Source organism: Phalangium opilio, unplaced genomic scaffold (genome assembly GCF_054372755.1).
Source record: "Phalangium opilio isolate 3A_F unplaced genomic scaffold, DU_Popi_V2 ptg000105l_1, whole genome shotgun sequence".
NCBI lineage: Eukaryota > Metazoa > Arthropoda > Arachnida > Opiliones > Phalangiidae > Phalangium > Phalangium opilio.
This window is the reverse complement of record NW_028324207.1, coordinates 6,055,843-6,079,185: the sequence shown is the minus strand read 5'-3', so window position 1 is coordinate 6,079,185 and position 23,343 is coordinate 6,055,843. Positions and strand designations below refer to the sequence as shown.

Genomic DNA, 23,343 nt, shown 5'->3' with positions numbered 1-23,343 from the left:
TTTTTGCCGGTATATATACGGGTTTTTTAAATGTTAACAATTTAAACTTTTTGAAACCCTGAATGCGTCTCTCTTTACAATCGGTGAGTAACGGGGTAGAATCTCTTATTTTTTGGCGCGTAAACTATAGAAATATATTTAGGCTTAGCAATATATATTTGTGAGAAAATTTTCTTGAATATTTAAGTTGAATTCGACGGCGGTATCGCGAATCTTGTTGGCGATACTTTAATACCATCGTTAGCCCGTAAAAAGCGATAAAGAGGGGCTCGTCACTTCCAAAATTATGGATTCGCAGCCAAATGTTTTCTATATTAACAGTTTTCAAAAAAACAGGGATTTTTTGATGGCTAAGTTCCGAAGCGTGACTAGGTATGTACAGCCACTTGGTACGTACCAGACTCTAGCTAATTTCTTCTTTTTGTTGCAGCCCGCTTTTTGAGGATTATTAATATTTTGTCGAGATGTGGCTCGGATTTTTTCTCCGGGAATTACGCGGGCCCCCCAATGGGTTATCATTTACCTTTAATCTATGAGTTTCAATAGGCAAGGAAGCGAGTTTCTTGTCACATAATGGGGTTTTTCTGTAAAAGCTTTACAGGAAATCTTTTTATATGCGACAAAAAACCCGCTTGTTTACTTGTCGAGATTCATAATCCAGGGGGGTCTGATGAGGGTTCTTTGGTGGCTCTCGTAAAGTAGTTAAGGAATGCTAAAATAAGGGGGGATCCTGCTCTGCCTTACGCATTCTTGATGCAGATTAAATGTTTTGAGTTTTCGGAATGTGGAGCAGGATCTTCCCTTAAAGATCGTACTAATTGGCTAATATTTGAGGTTTTTTTTTTCGCCTGACAAAAGGATGAAAATATTAGTTTTCCCGTCTTATTTGTCGTTGTTAAAGCTAAAAAATGTATAAAGATTTGTTCTGTATCTAGTTTAAAACTCTAGTCTCGTTAAAATTGGTAAAACGCTTCCGGAAATATCTCTCACTGAAGACGCGAAGAATGACCTTCTTTTTTTAGAATCTCTTTTTTTTGCCCCTGGCTATATTGAGGCGAATAAAACTCGCGCCACTCCAAATTTCTCTCTCTTAACGGCTAAATGGAAAATTTAGGTATTTAGAAATGAATTCCTTTGTATAAATATATGGACACTTTAAGAACGCAAATAACGCCTTTGTTTGGCTACTCATTTGTTTATTTTGTATTTAATTTTTGTACAAGACGCAAGAGTAAATATCTTTTGTTTTTTTTTAAAATGTGTGTCTGTTTTTTCATTAACTTTTGACTTAGAAGGAAACAAAGTTGATTTGTCTCAAAATCAAGTTTTTTTGCCTACGAATAATAAAAGACACTAAATTGATGGCGGGAAAATTTAAACAGCGACGTTGTGTACGTGTTCGAGTCAAGGTAAACCCGGTTAGTTAAGACTGGTTAATTGGGTACCCGTATTAATGGCGTAGTCAGGGTATATAATCCAATCTAAGTACAATTATTAAAACAGTAACACCCTGAATACGAATTCAGGTTAATCCGGGCTTATTTATTGTTCCACCGGGATTCGAACCCGCTACCTCTTCGTTAATCGCATTAAAAAACCTTGCTTTTTGCCAACTAACCTCTTACAACATTTATTTTCGCTAAGCCAACGGGGTATCCTAGTTAAAACATCATCGTTGGAACATCTACATGGGTAAGTAATCAAACGGTAGCTGAACCATTAGTAATCCACCCATTATTAGTCCAATCAACGGGGGGATAAATCTATACTTGGACGAAACTTGGTTGGCCCAGCCTAGTTTAGGCTAGTTTTAACTTGTCTGGACAAAACTTGGTTGGCCCGGACAAGTTTGGGCGTGTTTTGACTTGTTTGGAAACCCTTAAATTAAAGTACAGTCAAAGGCGTAAAATAGCAAGCTGGCAGGGATTGTTTGTTTTGGTTTTTTTTCGTGGGCAACAACCTCTACATAGGCAAACCTAGACTGATCCGGGCTAGTTTTGATTTGTTCCATGGGTAAATTCCCTTAATAGTTACTAAAAAAGCCCGCTAGAAGGCAGGGCTCGAGGTCATGTATAATTAAGTTTTGGTTTGAGTCATAGTCTGGAGGATGACGTCATAGTCACCCAGGTTGAAAGCACCCTCTCTGACTAGGTCTGGTCCGGCCTTGTTTTAATTGATTCTATGGATGAATTACCTTAATAGTTACTAAAATAGCCCACGAGAAGGCCAATAAATATGGTACCAATAATTTAATATTAGTTGAGAGGATGACATCATAGTTGGCCAGGGAAAAAACATCCTTTACTAGTAGGGATGGTCCCAACTTGTTTATGTCCATTGAACGGGTTACGGCTATTAATGGTTACTAAAATAGTCCGCTAGAAGGCGGGGCTGGAGAGAAGTTTTTTAAATATGGCGCCAATAATTTCATATTAGTTTGAGTTGGAAGGATGACGTCATGGATGCCCAGGTTGAAAGCAGCTTTACCGGTAGGGCCGGTAGTCCGAGCTTGTTTGGAGGGTTATTAAATAGGTCATTTACCCTTAATAACACGCTAGAAGGTAGGACTGGAGGTAAGCTTTTTTAAAGTCCGGGCTGGTTTGGGTTTATTAAAGGGGTACCGCCCATTACTAGCACCCTAGCAGGCAGGGTAAGATTGGAGGATGACGCCAAGGTTGAATATAGCTTGTTTTTGTTTTGATTAAGAAGATGACGTCATGGGTGTTGAAAATAACACAAGGTAGGAACTCGTGGTAGTCTGGAGCTATTAAAAGGGGGGTAAAAACCCCCTTAATAGCATGGTGGAAGGCAGGGTAAGTCAGGTAGGATTTTTATGGTTCAATCTTTGGTTGGAGGGTTAATCCGGGCTTGTTTGGGGAAAAATGGGGTAAAACCGACCCCCGTTAATATTCATAGACGGTGACATAGCACGGTGGAAGGCAGGGTATGTCAGGTAAGATTTTCTCATACAATAACGTAATCTTGGGTCTTAAATTTAAACGGGGATCTTGCAAAAAGAACTTCACCCTCCGAGGGTTAGCCGAGCTTGTTTTGGGGGAAAAATGGGTAAAACCCCTCTAAAGAGTCATAGCATGCTGGAAGGTAGGGTTGGTCAGGTAGGAATTTAGCTTAATCTTTGGGTGGAAGTTTGGTGGATGAGGAGAGGGCGGCCATCTTGGGGTGGCGGCCATCTTGGATCCGTGGCTATTTGGATAGTCCCTACTACTTACAATACCCCTGAAATTTCACCAATATATACTCCTGCTTCTCGTCCCCCTAAAACCGGCTTCGCTCGTTTTTTGCCCCCTCCAAGCTCACGAGGGAAATGACATTTCTTTCCTTACCGTAGCTATTTTCATATATATAGTGATGCCATTACTGTCGTCACCTCTCCCAATTTTTCGAAAAAATAAATCTAAGTCCACGTATATAACAACTTGCCTCGTACTATATAACAACTTGCCTCGTACTATACAACAACTTGCCTCGTACTATATAGCAACTTGCCTCGTACTATATAGCAACTTGCCTCGTACTATATAACAACTTGCCTCGTACTATATAACAACTTGCCTCGTACTATATAACAACTTGCCTCGTACTATATAACAACTTGCCTCGTTCTATACAACAACTTGCCTCGTACTATACAACAACTTGCCCGGTTCTATACAACAACTTGCCTCGTACTATACAACAACTTGCCTCGTACTATATAACAACTTGCCTCGTACTATATAACAACCTGGCAAGTACATAATTTTGGCCGAAACGGCGTTCCATACATTCCACGTAAAAACGGTTTCACAAAAGACCTGTACTCTTCAAAAGTGAATGAATGAAAGGAGGATTTATTGTGCATAAAAATAACTACAGAGAGTTAACTAGAATATACACAAAATCAAAAGTGATTTCTCTAAACAAGGGCTAGTTTCTTATATTAACGCTATGTTCTGTTCTGCATTTTCTTCATGTTAAATGGGATACAGTATTTTAGCATATCGTTTGCCTTAGAATATGGAAACAACTCTACATAGAGCTCCGTCATTATTGTTCGAGATATGTCAACTAGCCTGATACAGGCATTGTAAAAATGCCTTTTCCAAGCTCGCATCCCCGAAATATGCATTATAAAATTAAGAGTCCCTAGGATAGGCAAAAGTGGTTATTTAGATAGCAAAAATTAAATTGAAGCTTAATATAGAGTTTTAAGCAAGTAGTCCACTAAGCCTTGCGAAACCGTATCTTTAACGTAACATCACGTATCTAAATACGGACGTATTTTCATCGTTTGAAAAATCACGCGTCCATTTCATTTTCCTTGCGTCTCCCTATCGTTTGCTATCTCAAAATGCAAAAACAAAAATGGCCACTTGACATTGAAAAATCCAATGTCTTTCCTTCAAGCATTTATTTTTGCATTTTGGGTGGTTCGAATCATATGAAATTGGAAGTTGGAAATGTTTAAACTTCTTCGATCAAAGCCTCATTGAAAAGTTCATTTTCATCCTCCACCACTTCTAAGCGTTGTCTATCACCAGTACTTTCACAACTGTTTTGAATAAAATTGTTCGGCATATTTTAAAAGAATTTAGACAATTAACAACCGAATTTTAAATAAATAATAATAATAATAATAATAATAATAATCTAAGCTTGGTCTAGGAAGGGATGTCCACACTAAGTCAACTCGCGACTTATTTACAGGTCCCAAATTTTTAAATTCCTTTTTAAATCGCCTTGCATCTGTACTCACAAATTGAACGCTCCGACTAGAAATTCACCATTACACAGATCTCTATTTTGAAGCTTGACATTTTTAAATTACGAACATAACGCCATCTGATAAAGTTTCTTAAACGATGCTTTTAGACTTTGGTAATGTGCGCCCTCTTTCGGATGATTTACGAACTTGAAACGGTAACGATACGGTTTCGCAAGGCTAAGTGGACTACTTGCTTAAGAAGATAACTTAAAACGAAACTAATACCTTGTTATATAAAATTATCTATGTAGGAGTTCATAGACTTTCCCGTAATAAACAAAACAATTTCTGACTTCGTGGAATTCATTCGAAAAATCCATAACTTTACGTAATTATTTCCTATGGTACATAAAATAGTTCATGTTTTAAATGATTTTTTTTTAACAGCGCTGTTTTAACACCTATAACTTACGAGAATCTCCTAAATGTTTCAAACGGCGGAGTATTAGAAACCGTAAGATAGAAAGTTTTAAACATTAATCGCGATGTTATTTGAGGGCAAGAACGGCTTCATCCCTCATGTAGGGGAAATACCTCTACATTGTAGGGGAAATACCTCTACATTGTAGGGGAAATACCTCTACATTGTAGGAGAAATACCTCTACATTGTAGGAGAAATACCTCTACATTGTAGGAGAATACTACTACCCATTAGAAGCCAATGCTATAATATAATGCTAAACAACCCGTCACTGGTTAGTGTTCATTTTCTTGATTGACTTTCAGAGTTTGGACATCTTGGTTGTTCCAGTGGATATTACCTCATTCGACAAGGTCAAAGGATTTGTTTCTGGTGGATTCATCCAATACTACGAAACGATTATATTGTCAGCGGCACCAAAATTGTCAAGATCAAGTTCGCTATCATTCTTGTCAATGGATTTAACCGTACGTTTCGCAAAGATCGCGTATGTGTAACTCCACACTTCTGATCAATTCTTTTTCCAGTCGGCTCTGAGCATTTGTTTTTCCGCCATTGTCATTTCCTTAGTTTTGACTCACAAAGTGTGGTACGCGATCATAACAAAGCCTAGGAATAAATTAAGACAAGCAATCTTGCGATTTTTTACTGTGCTATGGGATATCTTTTCCTTATTTTTCTTCGAGCGTAAGAAATTTCATCTCTCAATAATTACAATTAATTTAAGAAATATATGTCTCGTGTCATTTAGCGTACCCTGGTAAAATGGAACACATTTCCGAGAGTATTGCGTGCGCATTTTGGGTAATTGGCGTCACTTTCATTGGATTCTTCATGAGTTGTTTCCTCAAGTCCGAGTTCTTCGATGAGAAATATTTCTACATCGAAACGCTCGAAGATGTTCAATATATGCAGAAACACGCCAATGTTGAACCACTTATGCTTAAAGACGGATTGGTTTACAGATTTCTTAGCGAGAGGGTCAGCGTTAGTTTTTTCACAATAACAGTTCGGGGCTCTCATAAATAAGTAACTTTCCCATTTCAGGGCAAACAAGATGAAGACTGTCATAATTGGGTAAAAAACGACTTGAATGATAATAATTTTTGCAAATTTCCTGATTTGGTTTTCATGGAAATGTACGAGGAAATTCTGAGTGGTCAGAAAACTTTGCTCATCAACAAAAGACTGCTGACCTCATTTTTCGGTTTTGCTCTTTCCATGAGTGAAACCAAAGACCCATATAAAGGATTCCATTTTTCAAAATCACTTAAAAATGATTATACTGTTTTTCCCGTTAATTCATCTGTTTTGACCAATGCGGTTTTTCGTGAGAATAACGAAAAAGGGTACGAGAAATTAAATGGGAGAAATTTCCAATATTGAAAATATATTGGGTTTTTATTTCAGGATGCTAATGTTTTTCGAAAGTAAACCCACAAAATATTACAATTTCCCGCTTTATTATGCAATGGATTTTGTCAAATGGGAACGTCCAATGAAAACCGTGTCTGATTTGAATATATTCGTCGTAGCAGGCGTGTTCTACATTTATCTATTTGGGATAGCGATTTGCATTGCCATGTTTTTCATCGAACTAATCCTCGGATGGAAGTCCTATCAGATGCCACGTAAAAGAAACTTATTGGGACGATTGAAAGCTTAAATGTACACGTAATAAGGCAGTTTCCCACCTTATGGATTTTAAGGCCATTATTCACCTTATACCCTATTAAATTGGATAAGATTTGTTTTTAACACGCGTCATTCCTGTATTGTACAAAAACATTCAATAGTAATAAAAATTAATATTAATAATTTTTCAATATTTTATAATTGTTTATTTTAAGAATATATTTCTGGCTCAGTTAAAATAAGCGAACTTAATTGATTTTAAGAACTTGTTGTTTGTAGTGAATTTATTTTCTTTCTCCCACTACAAGCTACTCTGGGCCTCTTCCTCGCGTAACGAAATTGGGTAGGGTTAGCGAGGGCTTACCTTTCTTCGTTTGATTAGAGGATTTTCTTTCAAACTGTAGGCAAAGGAGCAAAGACGGACTACCATGGTCTTGGGTTCGCCAATCATTTATTTGACAATAAGTAATTGACTTTTAAACTAATTAATGAACAACAAATGTATGAGAAACTTATGGAGACATTAGTTCAGCTATGGTGTCTTCCTTGTCGCACGCACGCATGTTCATTATGGTGGGATGAGCCGTTATTAACGCGGATGAGCGTATAACCGGTCTAGCATGCGCCGATATTTACAGTGTTCACGCTGTTGTCTTTCAAATGATCACCAGTATAACCAGAAGTTTCTGACTTCTTATCCTGGGAAGTATTGGACTCTAACCATATCCGAAACCATCTCTGTTAGCCAACTTCTTATTACGTCCGATCACCGCGCCACCTACGGCATTTCCCTCATTTTGAAGTGGCAGGCTGATTTAAGCGCCAGCAGCGGGCAAGAAACGAAACTTTAAGGTGTGTCCTGTGGTTCGAGGTAACGAATCAGAAACGGTGACAAGAACAGCTGTTTTAATAGACTGCTAGAAATTCCGGTCAAACTAGCGTGGGGTCCTAGGCCCACGGATTGTAATGGATTTTCATAGTGTAGCGTCTTTCCGGATACGATGGTTAGGTCGGGTGAAGAATTAAGTCGAGAACTGGTGTTTAATTTAATTGCCGTGATGGCATTTATTATTATTAGTAACACAACTTAAACTCATTAAGAGTCGCGTACATTTCTTAAAGACTAAATAACATTTAATTGCTGAAAGGCTAAGAGCGCGAGATCTGAGACTACAACTGTTTCATTATGTGACTGACTGGATCTACCGTAAATTACAACATTACACTGGTTTTTATACAAAATTCTAGAAGCTAAAAAAACTATCATTAGGTCAAAATAATACTTTTAAAGTCTAATATTCGTCTACAGTTTTTTAGCTGCAACATCCTCCGCCCGATGAACAGGAAAACTGTTCATCCCTTGTCGACTTCCAGGTTGTATAGCGACTGAACCGCTCTTCTGACTTCTACGCCTCCAGGTAGTCTTAAGCTGCAGGCTCTTATTTTTCCGTCCCGGTCGGGATACGTCTGGGTGATTCGTCCCATCCGCCAGATTTGTCGTGGTAGCTTTGAATCGTCGAGGAGTACGATGTCGTTGACTTTGAATGTAGTTGGATTGGGCACTGGTCTACTGCTGTGAGCTGATCGTAGTTCCAGCAAGTTCCGCCATCGCTTCCAAAACTGATTGATGACGGCTTGTCGATGTCTAAGTCTTTTTGTCAGTTGGTCCTTTTTTGCATCAGAGGGAGTGCCTTGAAAGACCTGATCCGGCACTGCGGTAACTCGCTGACCAATTAGGAAGTGGGATGGGGTCAATGGTGATAACTCCTCTGGATCGGTCTCGTTGTTCGTCAAGGGCCTTGAATTAATCACGGCCTCGATCTCCGTCAAACTCGTCGTGAGTTCCTCATAGGATAGGCTATTTTTACCCAAGGTTTTCTTAAGGCACATCTCTACGGAACGGACTAGTCTTTCCCAAAATCCGCCCCACCAGGCGGCTCGTTCTACGATGTATTTCCATCGTATTTGTTGATTTCCCAGGTACTCCTGGAAGGGCTTGTCTTCTATATTTTGATATAGTCTTTTGAGGTCTTGATCCGTTCGCTTGAAAGTCTTCGCGTTGTCGGAATATATCGTGCAGCAGACTCCCCTTCGAGCCACGAATCTTCGGAATGCCAGCATGAATTTTTCTGCGCTGAGGTCGGTGACTAAGTCTAGGTGGATGGCTCTTGTAACTCCACACGTAAAAAGTGCTATATATACCTTCGTGGTACCCTTTCCTACTCGTGCGTATAAAGGCCCGGCAAAGTCAATCCCTGTTACGGTGAACGGAGGCGATTCTTTGATTCGGTCCAGTGGCAAGGGTGTGGTGACTTGGTCCCCTTTTTTGACTTTGAAACGCCGACAAACGATACATTTGCCAATGACTCTTTTCACCATCTCACGTCCTTGTAATACCCAAACTTCCTCCCTGAGTTGAGTTAACGTGTTGTTTAGGCCTCCATGCATCGTGGTGTAGTGACTTTCCATCGCCATTAGTTCCGCCAACTTATGCCTTGATGGTAGAAGATAAGGGTGTTTGACTTGAAACTCGAACGTCGAGTTCTGAAGCCGACCTCCCACTCGGAGGAGTCCTTCTTGCAGGAAAGGATTGTATTGAAGAATCTTCGATGTCCTTGATAATGGAAGTTTTTCTGTTAATCGTGCGATTTCTTCCGGAAAGGATTGACTCTGGACTTGGCGAATCCATAGTTTTCGAGCATGGTCCATCTCTAGGGCGTTCAATGGTCCTTTGAAAGATAGGGCATGTTTTCTGATATTATTCGTGAAACGAGCAACCCAAGAGGTCACTCGAAGAACTCTTCTTAGTGAACTGTAGTCTTCAAGCTTGATGATTGGCTCCATCTCTTGGACGTGACTTGCCAATTGACAAGTGGTCCGTCTCTCAACATCTGCTTCTTGAGTGTCAGCGGCTGTTTTCATCCATCCTCTTGGCCATGAGGATTTATCTTGCATCAACCAAGGCGGACCTTGCCACCAAACCTTATTGACTAGTAAGTCTTCGATGTTAGTTCCACGTGAGGGATAGTCAGCAGGGTTGGTTTTTCCGGCGCAGTGACCCCACGATGACAGCTCCGTTAGTTTGTGGATCTCGGCCACCCGGTTGGCTACGAACGGTTTCCATTCTCGCGCCATTGTTTGGATCCATTGTATGACTATAGTGGAGTCAGACCAGCAATAATACGTGGTGATCTCTCCTTCGAATACGTCCAAGGTATACTTTAGCAGGCGGGATCCTATGACTGCGGCCATGAGTTCAAGACGTGGTATCTTCACCTCTTTAATTGGCGAAACTCTAGTCTTTGAGGTTATTAGGCTGACTCCAACTTCTCCATTTTGCGTCTGGTATCTCAAGTAAGTGACTGCTCCATAGGCATGTTTACTGGCATCGCAGAAGACGTGTATCTCCTTCGAGGTGATTTCTTCTCCTGACGCTTCGTAGTACCAACGGGGAATTGTGACATCTCGTAGGTTCGACAGCTCCGAACACCATTGTCTCCATTCTTGACTAAGACTCAATGGTAACTCTGTGTCCCAGTCTACGCCTTCAATCCATAGCTTCTGGAACAGACACTTGGCTCGTATCAGGAACGGTGATAAGAAACCGATGGGATCAAATATCCTTGCGGTCGCTTGTAATACACTTCTCTTTGTATTCTTTCTTGTCTCCAAGAACTCCAGCAAGGACGACACGTTGAAGGTCAGCTGATCGGTATGTCGGTTCCAAGAGATTCCCAAGACCCTCATTGATAATGGTGAGGTTTCCGCCGTTAACGATAGAGATTTCTCTTCAGGGATAGCTTGATTATTCCAATACTCTGACAGCTCTTTAGAATTGGATATCCACTTGCGTAGGTTCATGCCGGCTTTGTTGAGTAGTTCCGTTGATTGAGATTGTTACGCTGCATACGAGATCATCGACGTAGAGACTCTTAGTTAGTTCTGAGCAGGCTTCTGGGTACTGATCTTGATATAAGGCAAAGTGGTATTTCAAGGTGGCTGCCAACAAGAACGGACTTGAACTGACGCCGAATAGGACTCTGGCCATCCTGAAATGGACATATTCGACAGGTTCAGCTCCGTTCGGCATCCATAGGAATCTACAGAATTCTCGGTCCTCTGACGCCAAGGATATCATCAGGAAGGCTTTTTCTATGTCGGCCATGATTGCGATCTGTCCCATTCGGAATCTCATCAGTATAAGAAGCAGGTCTGGATTCAGGTTGGGGCCCGGACTTAGTAGAGAGTTGAGTGAAGGCTGACCCTTTTCATGAGCTGCAGCATCATAGACGATTCTGAATTTCGTCGTCTTCTTATCTTCTCTAATCACCGGAAAATGAGGAATGTAGTACTTCGGTCCGTCCGAATGCATCAGCTCTGGTGATACCTTTTCGATAATGCCTTGTCGTAAATACCCTTCGAACGTATCTTGATACCTCTGGTACAGAGCCGGACTTCGTTGAAACGTTTTGACCAATCCTCGCATCCTTCTGCTAGATAATGCGAAATTGCTCCTCAACATATCCGGACGTTCGTTCCATGGTAGCTGGACTTCATAGCGCCCTTCTCCGAATTGGATAGTTGAATTGTGCTTGGCTATGATCTCTTCGTCGCTTCTTGACATGGATTTTTCCTCTAGGATTCGTAAGGCTTCGAGCTCCCAGAACGCCTTTAAGTTCTTATTGATTTCTTCAACTTCAATAACTGCATGCATTACAACTACGGCTTGAGCGAAGACATTCGAAGACATCGGTGCTGGTCCTTGTACGGCCCATCCTAACTTGCTCTCCAATGCAACGAATGAATCGTTTAGTCGATGGATGAGGCCTGTGACAATGGTCCAATAATAATCCGCAGCAATCAGCATGGATATCTCCTTATTCACCGGCTGGCCTTGAACTTCTCCTACATCGGCTAGTTGAACTCCTCTTTGGGACATCATCTTCCGTATATCTTCTCCAGGTATACTGATCGCGGTTCCTATTATCTTCGGGCTTTCGAGGACTGTCAACTCAATTTGATATGCCGGATTGTTCACAGAGCTCAGCGTGACCTTGACTTTTCTTCGGACAGATGTGCTGGATTTCTCGCTTTCAAAACTTCCAACGGCAATGGTTCCTTGACCTACGATCGGCAAGTTCAGTTGCTCTACTACATCTCGGGATATGAAAGATTTCTGAGCTCCATTGTCCAGCAAACATCTGATAGCTTGCTGTTAGGCTTAAAACTAGGCATATAGAAGACATCCCGGTGTTTAATATAATTTACTTTATTCAGTCAATATATGATCTGTCGTCAAATACAGTCGTCGTCTTCGCGTATACCACTCTGCCAAGAGTGTCGTCCCCAACTCCCTATTTATACAGTTTCTTATCTCGGCTTATCTTTTTACACGTTTGTTTGTCTATTATTGACCTATTATTGCTTTACCTATTTTATGTCTATATACAACCCTACAGTTGCCGTCTGCCTTTATCTTCCGCATACACAACTATGGTTTGCAGCAGGACTGTTCCTTCGTTAGAGCTCCTCTTCGGACAGACTGATGTCATGGATACTGTTGTTGTGTTTCCTTCAGGCTGTACTTCGGCGTCTGATTTCCTTGTTGTTTCTTCGTGAATATCCCGACATATTGATACATGGTGTCGCCTCTGGCATTGACTGCATTTCTTCTTTGATTTGCAGCGTCGAGCGGTATGTCTTGGCTTTAGACATAGAAAACATCTTTCTTGGCGACCTAGCAGCTCCATTTTTCTTGGCAATGTTACTGCTGTGCAGTCTTCGGGTTTGTGTGTGGCGCTATTGCAATAGCAGCATTCTTCAGGATTCGCGAGCGGTATATTCTGCTCTTGTATGGAAACCCACTGGGTCTTGAGTTGTTGGTCTCCAATTTATAATAACGTCTTGGCTTGGTGGTTTGGTTATGAGTCTGCTCTTCCTGTGCGTCTCTGGTTGGCCTGTTCAGGATTACTGCTCTTTCTCGACACTCGACTTCCTTTTCCAAGTGATCCAGTAGGATGTTAACGTCGTACTCGTCGAGGCTCTCCAGCTTTCGGGAATAGTCCAAGGCAATGTCCGGCGGTAAGAGCTTGATTACCATGTGACAGAACATTTAGCCATAATTCTCCTTGGGGACTCCTAATACTTCCAGACATTTAACTTGTACATCGCAGGTATCATAAAGATACCTTAATGCTGCGATGTCCGACGACCTTTTAACTGGGTTTAAGGTGGATATCTTGCTGAGATGGCTGTTGATGGCAACTCCCTTTCGTCCGAATTTCTTTCTTAGTTTTTCCACGGCATTCTCGTAACTTTCTTCCGTAAGCGTGAAGCCGGATAAGGTATTTAGACCTGCTCCTTCCATGTAGGACTTTAAGTACACGAATTTGTTGACTTTGCTGATGGTTGTGTTTTCGTGAACCGCTACTCGAAATTGATCCCAAAAACTTCTCCATTGGGTCGGATCTCCATTAAACTTTGGAATGGTGACACGAGGTAACTTGACCATAACTTCATCTGCTCGGCTGCCAACTGAACTTTGGCTTTGATCCCGTCTTTCTCTTGCAATACGTATCCATTCCTCAACTTTGGCTTTTCTCTCCAGGATCCTCTCTCGGAATTCCTCAACTTCATCAGTTTCTTCTTGGATTTGGTCGATCTGTATAAGTTCCTCCAGCTGTTCGTCTTTGGCCATCAGTTTTATTTCTTTCTCTTCCAGCTGCTTAAGTAACCATAACAGTTTCTCTTGGTCCATAATGGTTCTTAGTCCTTCCGCGTCAATGCTGTCCATGATCGCACTTGTTCTCGTTCTTAAAGCCTCTCTCTGTCTTTGTAACCTCTCCATATTTACCCATCTGTCGTATCGACTTCACTTCGGCTTAATGACTGTAAGCGTCTTCTTTGTAGCTTGTTGTCGTACTTGTTGAAAGCGAAATAACGTTACTCTTCTTATTTGAGCTTTTTAACTTTGGTATCGCTCCTCCCGGGTTTCGGCACCATAACGTGTAGCGTCTTTCCGGATACGATGGTTAGGTCGGGTGAAGAATTAAGTCGAGAACTGGTGTTTAATTTAATTGCCGTGGTGGCATTTATTATTATTAGTAACACAACTTAAACTCATTAAGAGTCTCGTACATTTCTTAAAGACTAAATAACATTTAATTGCTGAAAGGCTAAGAGCGCGAGATCTGAGACTACAACTGTTTCATTATGTGACTGACTGGATCTACCGTAAATTACAACATTACACTGGTTTTTATACAAAATTTTAGAAGCTAAAAAAACTATCATTAGGTCAAAATAATACTTTTAAAGTCTAATATTCGTCTACAGTTTTTTAGCTGCAACACATAGAGTTCTAACCAGACGGCTTTTCAACGATTGGCGCTGAAGAAGTTTTGAACACGCCCCACAGTTTGAGTGCCACAGCCTCTCGGCGTGGGATTTTTTCAGAAGATTAGATAGTTTTCCTAGTGGGGAGGAAACTTTCGACCCTCTTTTACGATTGCCATAGGCAATTTTGACTTGCAGGGATGGATACTATATAATGCCTTAGTGTCCACTCAGATTAATAACCCCTGGATATGAAAGGCAAGCAAAACCGGGCGTTTTCAAATAGTATCGCCATGTGGCGCCCTCAGACGGCAAAACGTAGAACTTTGTCACCCCATGCAGACGACGCAGTTTGAATTGCATGGTTGTTCTGGCAAGGCCTAGGAAACGTAAACGGTTTTTTTGTGTCTCCGAAGACCATTATTGCTTTCCTGTCATTTGATTTATCAAATTTATAGTTTAATCTAATTTTTACATAAATAAAAAAACCAAAAACCTACCGAATTTAGTGACCAAAACCTCCGGACCAGGTACCGGGATGAGATGAGAAAAAGAAACGGAAACCGCGGATAAAAGGTAGCCGAGCATGGAGTAGCAAACGCGGTCACGGGCTTACTGAGTCTGTTTGGGGTAACCTTTTTCCAAGTTTTGACTATAGGGGCGCTAGAGGTGCCGATGCCCTATTCAAGTATGCCTCCCTATTTCCTTTCATATCCAGGGGGTTATTAATCTGAGGTGTCCAATACTTCCCAGTCATCAACTTCTGGTATAACTCCGCCGTACTCAAGCTTCGCATCAGTCCGTCATTTTTCTAATTTTTTTGGGTCGCGACCAATTCTCCATCCTTCACTCTCTTTTTCAAATCTTATTTTTGAAAATGTCGTTAGACACGTGATTCGGTTGGTCCAATTAGAGTTATGATCGACCACGAACGTCACAAGTGGCGTACGTGACCGACTGACCGTGAGAAGACCCATAACCTCTAGTAGGTTGGCTGAACCCTTTTTTATATATACAAAGAAGAATACCTTGCCGTGGAGTTGGACGAGGGTAACCCTGTTTTAAGCCGCTAGGCGCCAGTCAGACGACCTAGCCAATCTTTTTGTTTGCATTTGACCAGTTATAGAAGGTCTATAGGTAACATGGTGGGAAGCTAGGCCTAAGACCTCCCCCCCATGATTCGAAACTAAGGCGACACTACCTTTACCAGTCCTGAGTGACCAGCGTCCAGGACCAAGAAAAAGGGCGCCACCTAATATCTGAAAGATCTTGAAGATCGTAGACAAGATTAACTATGGCTTTGAAAAGTACGGATTGTTACTGAGATTACAGGTAATAAAAGAGCTTAAGTTTCCATTGATTTTTTCCATACCTAATAGCATTTGATGGCGAGCCATGGTTTTTAGCTCTCCCTCATTCAGGTGCACATAAAGATCTTTCTATCTGATTGAAAACAACCAATTTTTGTATAAAGTCACTGTATTTTAAAGGAAGGAGTTTGTGAAAGTAGCAGCCAGAACTAAAAACTGTGGTTTTGAGGAAAGTCAAATAACATTTACTCAAAATTGCATGAAAGAATAAAATAGTACATCAGAGCTTAAAATGTATAATTATTTAAATTTTGCTGCGCGATAGTCCTGCAACGATATGCTTTATTTTAAGATTATATGTTACAGTTTCGTGTCGAATTTCTTTCTTTAGTTCTCACGTTAAACGTAAATGTGTTTTCGATCATCATTATGAGGTTAGTAACAATGTAGACTCATATTTCACGAAGCAATCGATTTTGCAAAATAAACGAAATTGACTTAGATGCATCATGAAAGTCCTTAAGCAAAGTCACATGGATGATATATGGCACTGAATATTATAATACAGCGTTGCCCCGTTTATAGTTTTACCTTTGCAATGTTTGCCAATACATATTTACACATCGAATTTCGTTGTAGCAAGAATGTACCGACGCAAATCCACAAAAACCTTAAGTAAAATCAAATAGAGTTGAGCGTGTTTAATGGTTTTCCTTATGAACGCTACACAACGCAAATACAGAAAAGTTAGCAAACACAAAGTGAGTAAAATGCGTTACGGCCATGAAAAAATAATTCTCAGTGGCGTTCGGAATATTTGTTGTATAAAATTTCATTTTTCAGAAGCGTAGCTAGAACTTTCCGAAAAATGTAATTCAAATACGGAGCTTCCTTTCACTCTGTTTTCACTCACTATTTTGCTCGTTTTTCAATACCAAGTAGAATTTCAAGTATGTCAGCCGCCACAGCTAAATATGAAATGATCTACCCTGACAGATTTTTCAAGTACAGGTACGTAAACTGTATTCGTTTTAAATTTTGCAGGACCTGTATACGCGAAGCACGAATGCAGAAAATTTTCAAAATAATCATTTATATTTTCTACATTTTCTCTTACAACAGATTTACCGAACAAGTTAATTTCTATTTTGGAGTGCTTGAGGTAAAAATCTTTTATATAGGCCTAGTTCATAAAGTGGTTTTATTATGATTGATTATATGTTTATTTGTAACGCACAGTTAAAACTCATTACTGAATTTGACAAAACTGCATGGTTATTATTAGTAGCACTAGCACTAGGAAGAGCTTTTTAAAGAGGTTTTCTTGAGTTTGCCTTCCGAAAACGTTCAATTCTCGCCTCTTAGCAATTTTTGGCCTCGTTTACTTGAAAAGGAAATATGTAGAAAACATTAGTTTCTGGAAAGCCTTATCACCAGATATTTGGAATACTTAGTGGTTAAGATAGATAAATTTAAAAGGTTGAAAATAAAGTTTTAAACAATCACTTCAAACGAAACAAGTACCTTTTTTATCTATCTAGGAGTTAAAAGAGTTTCCGCTATTAATGAAATCAATATCTGACTTCGTGGAATTCAGCCGAAAAATCCATAACTTTACGTAATTGCTTGATAAGCTTCGAAAAATAGTTCATGTTTTCAATATAAGTTTTTTTCATTAGCGCTTTTTTAACACCGATAACCTACGAGAATGGCATTAAGATTTCCAAAGGTGGAGTAATAGAAACCGTAAGTTGCAAACTTTTAATGATTAATCGCTATGTTAATTGAGAGAAACAACGGCTTCATCCTTCGCGTATTGTAGAATATTGCTAATAACCCTTTGAAGCTATTGGTCTAGTATAACGCTAAACAACCCTGTCACTGGTTAGTGTTCATTTTCTTGCCTAACTTTCAGAGTTTGGATGTAATGGTTGTTCCAGTGGATATTACCTCTTTTGACAAGGTCAAAGGATTCGTATCAGGTGGTGTAATTGACTACTACGAGACGATTATATTGTCAGCGGCACCGAAATTGTCAAGATCGACTTCGCTATCATTCTTGTCAATGGATTTAATCGTACGTTTTGCCAAGTAGAGAGCTGCATGGTAACGGTAAATTTTCTTTTACCGTGGTAACCATGTTTTTCCTACTAATATTACAATTTCGGATCGGGAATGGACGGAAAAACCAATATAAAATTAAAGTGGTTAATTTGGTAAACATATTTGTTTGGAAATGGTTGGTAACTGGATATAACCTATTTTCTATGGAAGATCCTAAAATTCAAAAAAGATATTTGAAGGGTTTTACCAGAGAGTAATGGCAGCTTTCTGCCTTTGATTGTACCAGAATCTATATGGTAATATAATATAATTATGCAGCAAGAGGATCTCGGGTTCGATCCCGGACTGTGGCACCGGGTGAAAATCTGGGAACAAATCCTTCTGCGTAGAGTTTGCAAGTTCTCTCCCCGCTTGTTAAAAGGAGTTTTCCACCGCGGTCTAACCCGGTTTCTCCTTTCCATCTAAACTTGTAGAGGTTAACAGTAATAGTCAGGACTCAGTATGGGGCGCTGTAGGTTAGCTGTGGGGGCAAAGGGGCTAGCCACCACCCTCCTATGCATTGTAAAGGGACTCACCTGTAAATAAGCCACAGGCTTAGTGTGGAAATCCCTTAATGACATAAGCTTGGTTTACAACAAAAAAACAAAGATACCATTAATACTCATGTCACCTTCTTCGTTGTTGCCTAGCTAGCTAACAGTTTTATAGCCTATACCTTTCACTATGTAGCACACAAGATTCACGTCTAATATAGCTAGTCAATCAGTTCATTGTAAGTTTTCGCGAAAAATTCCCAGAAATATATTTTGGAGAGTGACTCTGGTCGTGCTACTTTGCGACGGCGAGTAACTAGGAGTCCCTCAGTCCAGGCCCAGCAGGCGTTTCACAAGTTGTTGAGCGCCCAGGTTTTTACTAAAATTCCCGATAAACAGGTATTGCAGTGGTAATTTTGGCCCACATAAAGACGCTTAAGGGTGATATTCTTTCGAACGCAACGCCTCTACTGCCCTCCAGTTTCCAGAATCTGGCAATTACATATTTGTATCCCTTTCTGTATGGAACTAATTACGTAGTTCGTATATAAAATTGAATTTCGGTAGTGGTATGGAAATGGTTTAAGTCTATTGTTAATTTGGGGAATGAATGGATATGAAAGAACGTTTCTTAATTTTGAATTGAGAATAGTTGGTATTTGAAAAAAAAGCGATCGGTAACGGATGGGGAAGTTGGTGAATTATATGGCTGAAACTTAACTGGTAAACGAAAATATTAACAAAAGTGGTTAGGAAATGGTCAAGTTTGAAATTGAAATGCCGCTCTCTATTGTTTAACTCCCAGCGTCTAATCAATTCTTTTTTCAGTCGGCTTTGTGCATTTGTTTTTTCGCCATTGTTATTGCCTTACTTTTGTCTCACAAAGTGTGGCACGCAATCATAGCGAAGCCTAGGAAAAAATGTAGTCAATCAATCAAGCGATTTCTTACTGTGTTATGGGATATACAGGGTGTTTCTGAAAAGTCCATCAATAATGAAGGAGCGTGTTTATTGTGCCATTTTGAGTCGAAAATGTTCTATGACATTTTGCCGTCCGAGCCACTGTTTTCGAGTTATGATTTGAATATTTTAGGGATGATCCCTTAATTAAATTACAGTTATATTTCAATTTTCTAATTAAATTTAAGGGGTCATACGTAAATTACTCCAATTCCAACTTGAAAACAGTGGCTCGGACGGAAAATAGTCATAGAACATTTTCGACTCAAAATGTTCCAATAAACACGTCCCTTCATTATTGATGGACTTTTCAAAAACACCCTGTATTTTTCATATTTTTCTTCGAGCGTAAGAAATTTTATATCTCAATAATTTCAATTTATTTAAGAAATACATGTCTCGTGTCACGTAGCGTACCCTGGTAAATTGGAACACATTTCCGAGAGTATTGCGTGCGCATTTTGGGTAATTGGCGTCACTTTCATTGGATTCTTCATGAGTTGTTTCCTTAAGTCCGAATTCTTCGATGAGAATTATTTCTACATCGAAACGTTCGAAGACGTTCAATATATGCAGAAACACGCCGGTGTTGAACCACTTATGCTTAAGGACGGATTGGTTTATAGATTTCTTAGTGAGAGGGTCAGTGTTTGTCTGTTATTATAGCAGTTCGGGGTTCTCACAAATAAAGAATTTTCTGTTTTCAGGCGAAACAAGATGAAGACTATGATAATTGGATAAAAAATCACTTGAATGAGAATAATTTTTGCGAAGTTTCTGATTTGTTTTTCATGGAAATGTACGAGGAAATTCTGAGAGGTCGGAAAACTTTGCTCATCAACGAACGACTGCTCACTTCGTTTTTCGGTTTTGGCCTTTCCATGACCGATTCCAAAGACCCATATAAAGGATTCCATTTCTCCAAATCACTTAAAAATGATTATACGGTTTTTCCTGTCAATTCGTCCGTTTTAACCAACCAGTTGTTTCGTGATAATAACGGAAAAGGGTACGAGAAATTAAATTGGCGAAATTTCTTAAATTCGCAATAATTTGGGTTATATTTTTCAGGATGCTAGTATTTTTCGAGAGTAAACCCTTAAAATATTACGATTTCCTTCTTGATTATTCTATGGATTTTGTCAAATGGGAACGTCCAATGCAAACCGTGTCTGATTTGAATATATTTGCTGTAGCTGGCGTGTTTTACATTTATCAATTTGGGATAACGATTTGCATCGCCGTTTTTTTCATGGAACTAGTCGTCGGATGGAAGTCCTATCAGATGCCACGTAAAGGAATTTCATCGAGACGATTGAAAGCTTAACCAAACTATTGTTTTACCAACCTTAATAGATCTAAATGCCCGTACATACCTAATCCAATGTTAAATTGGATAAGGGTTATTTTTACTTGGTTATTCCCGTACTGTACACGCATTAAGTATAAAAAATTAGAAACGTTTTCTTGATTTTTTTCGAGTTTTAGTATTTTTCTCTGTAAATGATCGTAGAGTGAAATATGTGAAAAACTGCTTATTTCGTCTTGAAAATATCATAATGAAATAATAATAAAAACTATTTCATCCGGTAATACAAACATCAATATGAATATGAATATCCATGTTCTTAAACTGAGTATGGTACAAAAGCGTCACCAATTATTGTAAAGTGCAGTCTAGAGATTTGCCTAGTAATTTAATAGAGGAATTTTTTGGCCAAGTTAATTAAAAGCCATATTCATAAATCATTTCCTTTCGTTAGGGACAGATGAGACACAAATAATTAAATTGTTTGAAGGATTGTAATGAAACGACAAACTTATAAGAAATGAATTAAACTTTTATTAACTTCGTGATGTTACTGCATTTTTGAATTTGAAAAAACTGATAAAAATCGTGTATAGATCGCTGCTTCATAGAAAAGCTAAAATATTATTACAATTTAGAAATTAAATACGTCAATAAAAAATTGGGCGTAAACATTCCGGTGTGTTAAGAAATGGAAAGTTAATTGTAGAGATTTCCCACAAAACATAAGTACTCGATTAGCAGATTGTTGATTCAATTCTTGCACACAGCATCATTCCAAGATGAACTTCTTGAGCTTGCCGAAACTCCATTTAGTTGGTGGAAGGTCTTCATCTTTGGTAATGACAAGGTCGCCGGAGGGATATTTCTCTTGAGATACACCCATTCTGGACGTTGTCGTAATAGAGTCAACTATTGGATTCGCCAACTGCTTAAACAGTAGTTCACAACTCGCCCATCTAGATATGAAATTAGTTTTGAAGTTAGTCGGGTTAGGTTCGGAAATCACAATTGAAGGATCAGCAATTAGATAATGAAAAGGAAATAAATTTACAAAATTTTCAGGTTTGGTAAATATAAGGGGGCCAGACGTCAACAGTTGAAGGGAGATACAATCTGCAATAATAACCGATAATTTCGTCATATAAGTTTGTTTGTCCAAGCACTTTAAGAGGCGGAACTTGACTGACTTAACATCAGATTCCAACAAGCCCCCAAAGTGTGGTGCAGAGAACTTTTGAAACGCAAGCAAATCCCTTCGTCTTTTGTCCTTAGCCCGATCTTTGTGCTTCAGATCGACGTAGACACGGCCTCCAGGAACTCTGGCATCTCTCGATTGAGGCAGATTAACTTAGTCCCGCAGTGAAGATGTATGTCAGATCCTTTCCCACGTCCAGGAATGAATCGTTTTAAGGCGCCCAAGATGTCATCAATTATCATGCCGCATATAAATTCAAGGTGAATCACTCGTGTTGTGAAGCACACCAACCAAGCAGTATAGACTTTGAAAGTTTCCCTGACCATGACCTGTCATGAACCTATATTGGACATCACAATCATTACCGCACCTCAAAAAAGCTCTGGCTGGATGCACGAGCGCTTGTATATTCGCTGTTGCTCGAGTATTTTACCGCACTTGATTGGTGTTGCCGTGGTTTTCAAAGAACTACTACTGGGGTGGAGGAAAACTGAAGAAACCTATACAGAGAATCAAGAAATTTATCTTAATCCAATGTAGTTGTTTCAGTAAGTTCTCTGTGTCATAATTAACTTTTTATCTTACGCACGCCTTACGCAAACGCGTTATCGATCACCATGTTGGGAAAAAACGTATGCATATTTATTTTTCTATTCATTTACATATCGAAACCAGTTTCGTTGCCCGAATCAAGTCGATAATCAAATCCTTAAGCGCTATACATATGACCTTAATAAAAAAACCAATATAGTTATGCAAGTTTTTTCGTTTTTCCTGTGAACAATACATATGGCAAATTCACGGAAGTTAGCGAAAACGAAGTAAATAAATCATATGAAGGCCAAGTACGTTCTGATAAGAATTTTTTTTAATATTTCATTACTTAAAAGCCTTTTTCTTGTGAAAATTGGAGACTGGGTTACAGTCAGAAATATGCATTATGATTCGTAGGAAAAGTTACATCAAGTAAAAAATAATTCTGAGTAATGTAGGCAATACTTTTTATATATCAATTTTATATCTTCAACAATAATTCACTTTTCAGAAAAGTATAATTTACTGCGGTAAATCCATATAATAGCTCACTTTCACCAAAAATTTAGCTTATATGGTAAATTTAAGTAGGTTTTTTTTGCGCGTTGCTCACTGCGAAGGAAGTTCTAAAGGATGTCGGCCGATACTGCTAAATATGAAAAGGTTTTTCCCGACAGATTTTTCCAGTACAGGTAAGTAAACTCTATTTTTTTTTTATTTTAATTTTACAGGACCTGCAAACACGAAGATCAAGTGGAGAAAATTGTTAAGGTAATCGTTTTTATATCCTATATTTTCTCTTGCAACAGATTTACGGAACAAGTTTATTTCCATTTTGGAATCCTTGAGGTAAAAATATTTTTTATATTTCATAAAAGGATTTTATTTTGTTGGATTCTATGTTTATTTCTTATTCACAGTTATACTTCATAACAGAATTTTACCAAACTGCATGCCTTATAATATGAGTAGCACTAGGAAAACCTTTTCAAGGAAATCGCGAATTCCTACCCATTAAGCCTCCGAAAACGTTCAATTGTAGCCTCATAGCAATTTTAGGCTTTATCATTCACTCTTAACTAGGCATAATTGTATTGATAATGGAAGATGTAGAAAACGTTAGTTTCTAGAAAACTTTATTGCCAGGCATTTTTTACGGGTGGGTTCATAGAATAGTGGTTAAAACAGATAAATTTAAATTAAGGTTTAAAATAAAGTTTTAAACATTCACTTCATACGAAACGAATAACTTATTTTTATAAAATTATCGATGTAGGA

At 39.1% G+C, this 23,343-nt stretch overlaps 4 protein-coding genes across 14 annotated transcripts in view; 2 read left to right on the top strand and 2 right to left on the bottom strand.

Annotated features, from left to right (window-relative positions):
* Positions 1–7,013, top strand: part of LOC149628464 (uncharacterized) — a 28,312-nt gene extending 21,299 nt beyond the window's left edge. For all 3 annotated transcript variants that reach the window (XM_089851390.1, XM_089851388.1, XM_089851389.1), the window contains 7 exons: positions 5,017–5,093; positions 5,153–5,219; positions 5,493–5,654; positions 5,715–5,874; positions 5,939–6,168; positions 6,235–6,536; positions 6,598–7,013. In XM_089851390.1, the coding sequence (XP_089707516.1) occupies positions 5,017–5,093; positions 5,153–5,219; positions 5,493–5,654; positions 5,715–5,874; positions 5,939–6,168; positions 6,235–6,536; positions 6,598–6,853 (1,254 nt within the window). In that variant the 3' untranslated portion in view covers positions 6,854–7,013. The remainder of the gene's footprint in view (positions 1–5,016; positions 5,094–5,152; positions 5,220–5,492; positions 5,655–5,714; positions 5,875–5,938; positions 6,169–6,234; positions 6,537–6,597) is intronic.
* Positions 7,014–8,175: 1,162 nt separating this feature from the next.
* On the bottom strand, positions 8,176–10,569 carry LOC149628463 (uncharacterized). The gene has a single exon (XM_089851694.1). It carries the CDS (start codon positions 10,567–10,569, stop codon positions 8,176–8,178), a length of 2,394 nt encoding a protein of 797 aa, XP_089707820.1.
* An 82-nt stretch (positions 10,570–10,651) lies between these two features.
* Positions 10,652–12,922, bottom strand: LOC149628462 (uncharacterized). The gene is made up of 2 exons (XM_089851693.1): positions 12,688–12,922; positions 10,652–11,946 (listed from the first exon to the last, which is right to left on the bottom strand). Exons 1-2 carry the CDS (start codon positions 12,920–12,922, stop codon positions 10,652–10,654), a joined length of 1,530 nt encoding a protein of 509 aa, XP_089707819.1.
* A 3,438-nt stretch (positions 12,923–16,360) lies between these two features.
* LOC149628461 (uncharacterized) lies at positions 16,361–20,881 on the top strand. Of its 9 annotated transcripts, XM_089851384.1 has the most exons (7): positions 16,361–16,478; positions 16,590–16,629; positions 17,009–17,085; positions 17,147–17,213; positions 17,383–17,544; positions 18,893–18,986; positions 19,413–19,498. In XM_089851384.1, coding segments are annotated over exons 1-7 (501 nt in total). In that variant the 5' UTR covers positions 16,361–16,419; the 3' UTR covers positions 19,415–19,498. The 9 variants fall into 9 exon arrangements, with proteins under 9 accessions (XP_089707510.1, XP_089707512.1, XP_089707513.1 ...); XM_089851386.1 differs by lacking the exon at positions 18,893–18,986 and having other exon boundaries at positions 19,413–19,574; XM_089851387.1 differs by lacking the exon at positions 18,893–18,986 and having other exon boundaries at positions 17,383–17,579; positions 19,413–19,506.
* Positions 20,882–23,343: the final 2,462 nt, after the last annotated feature.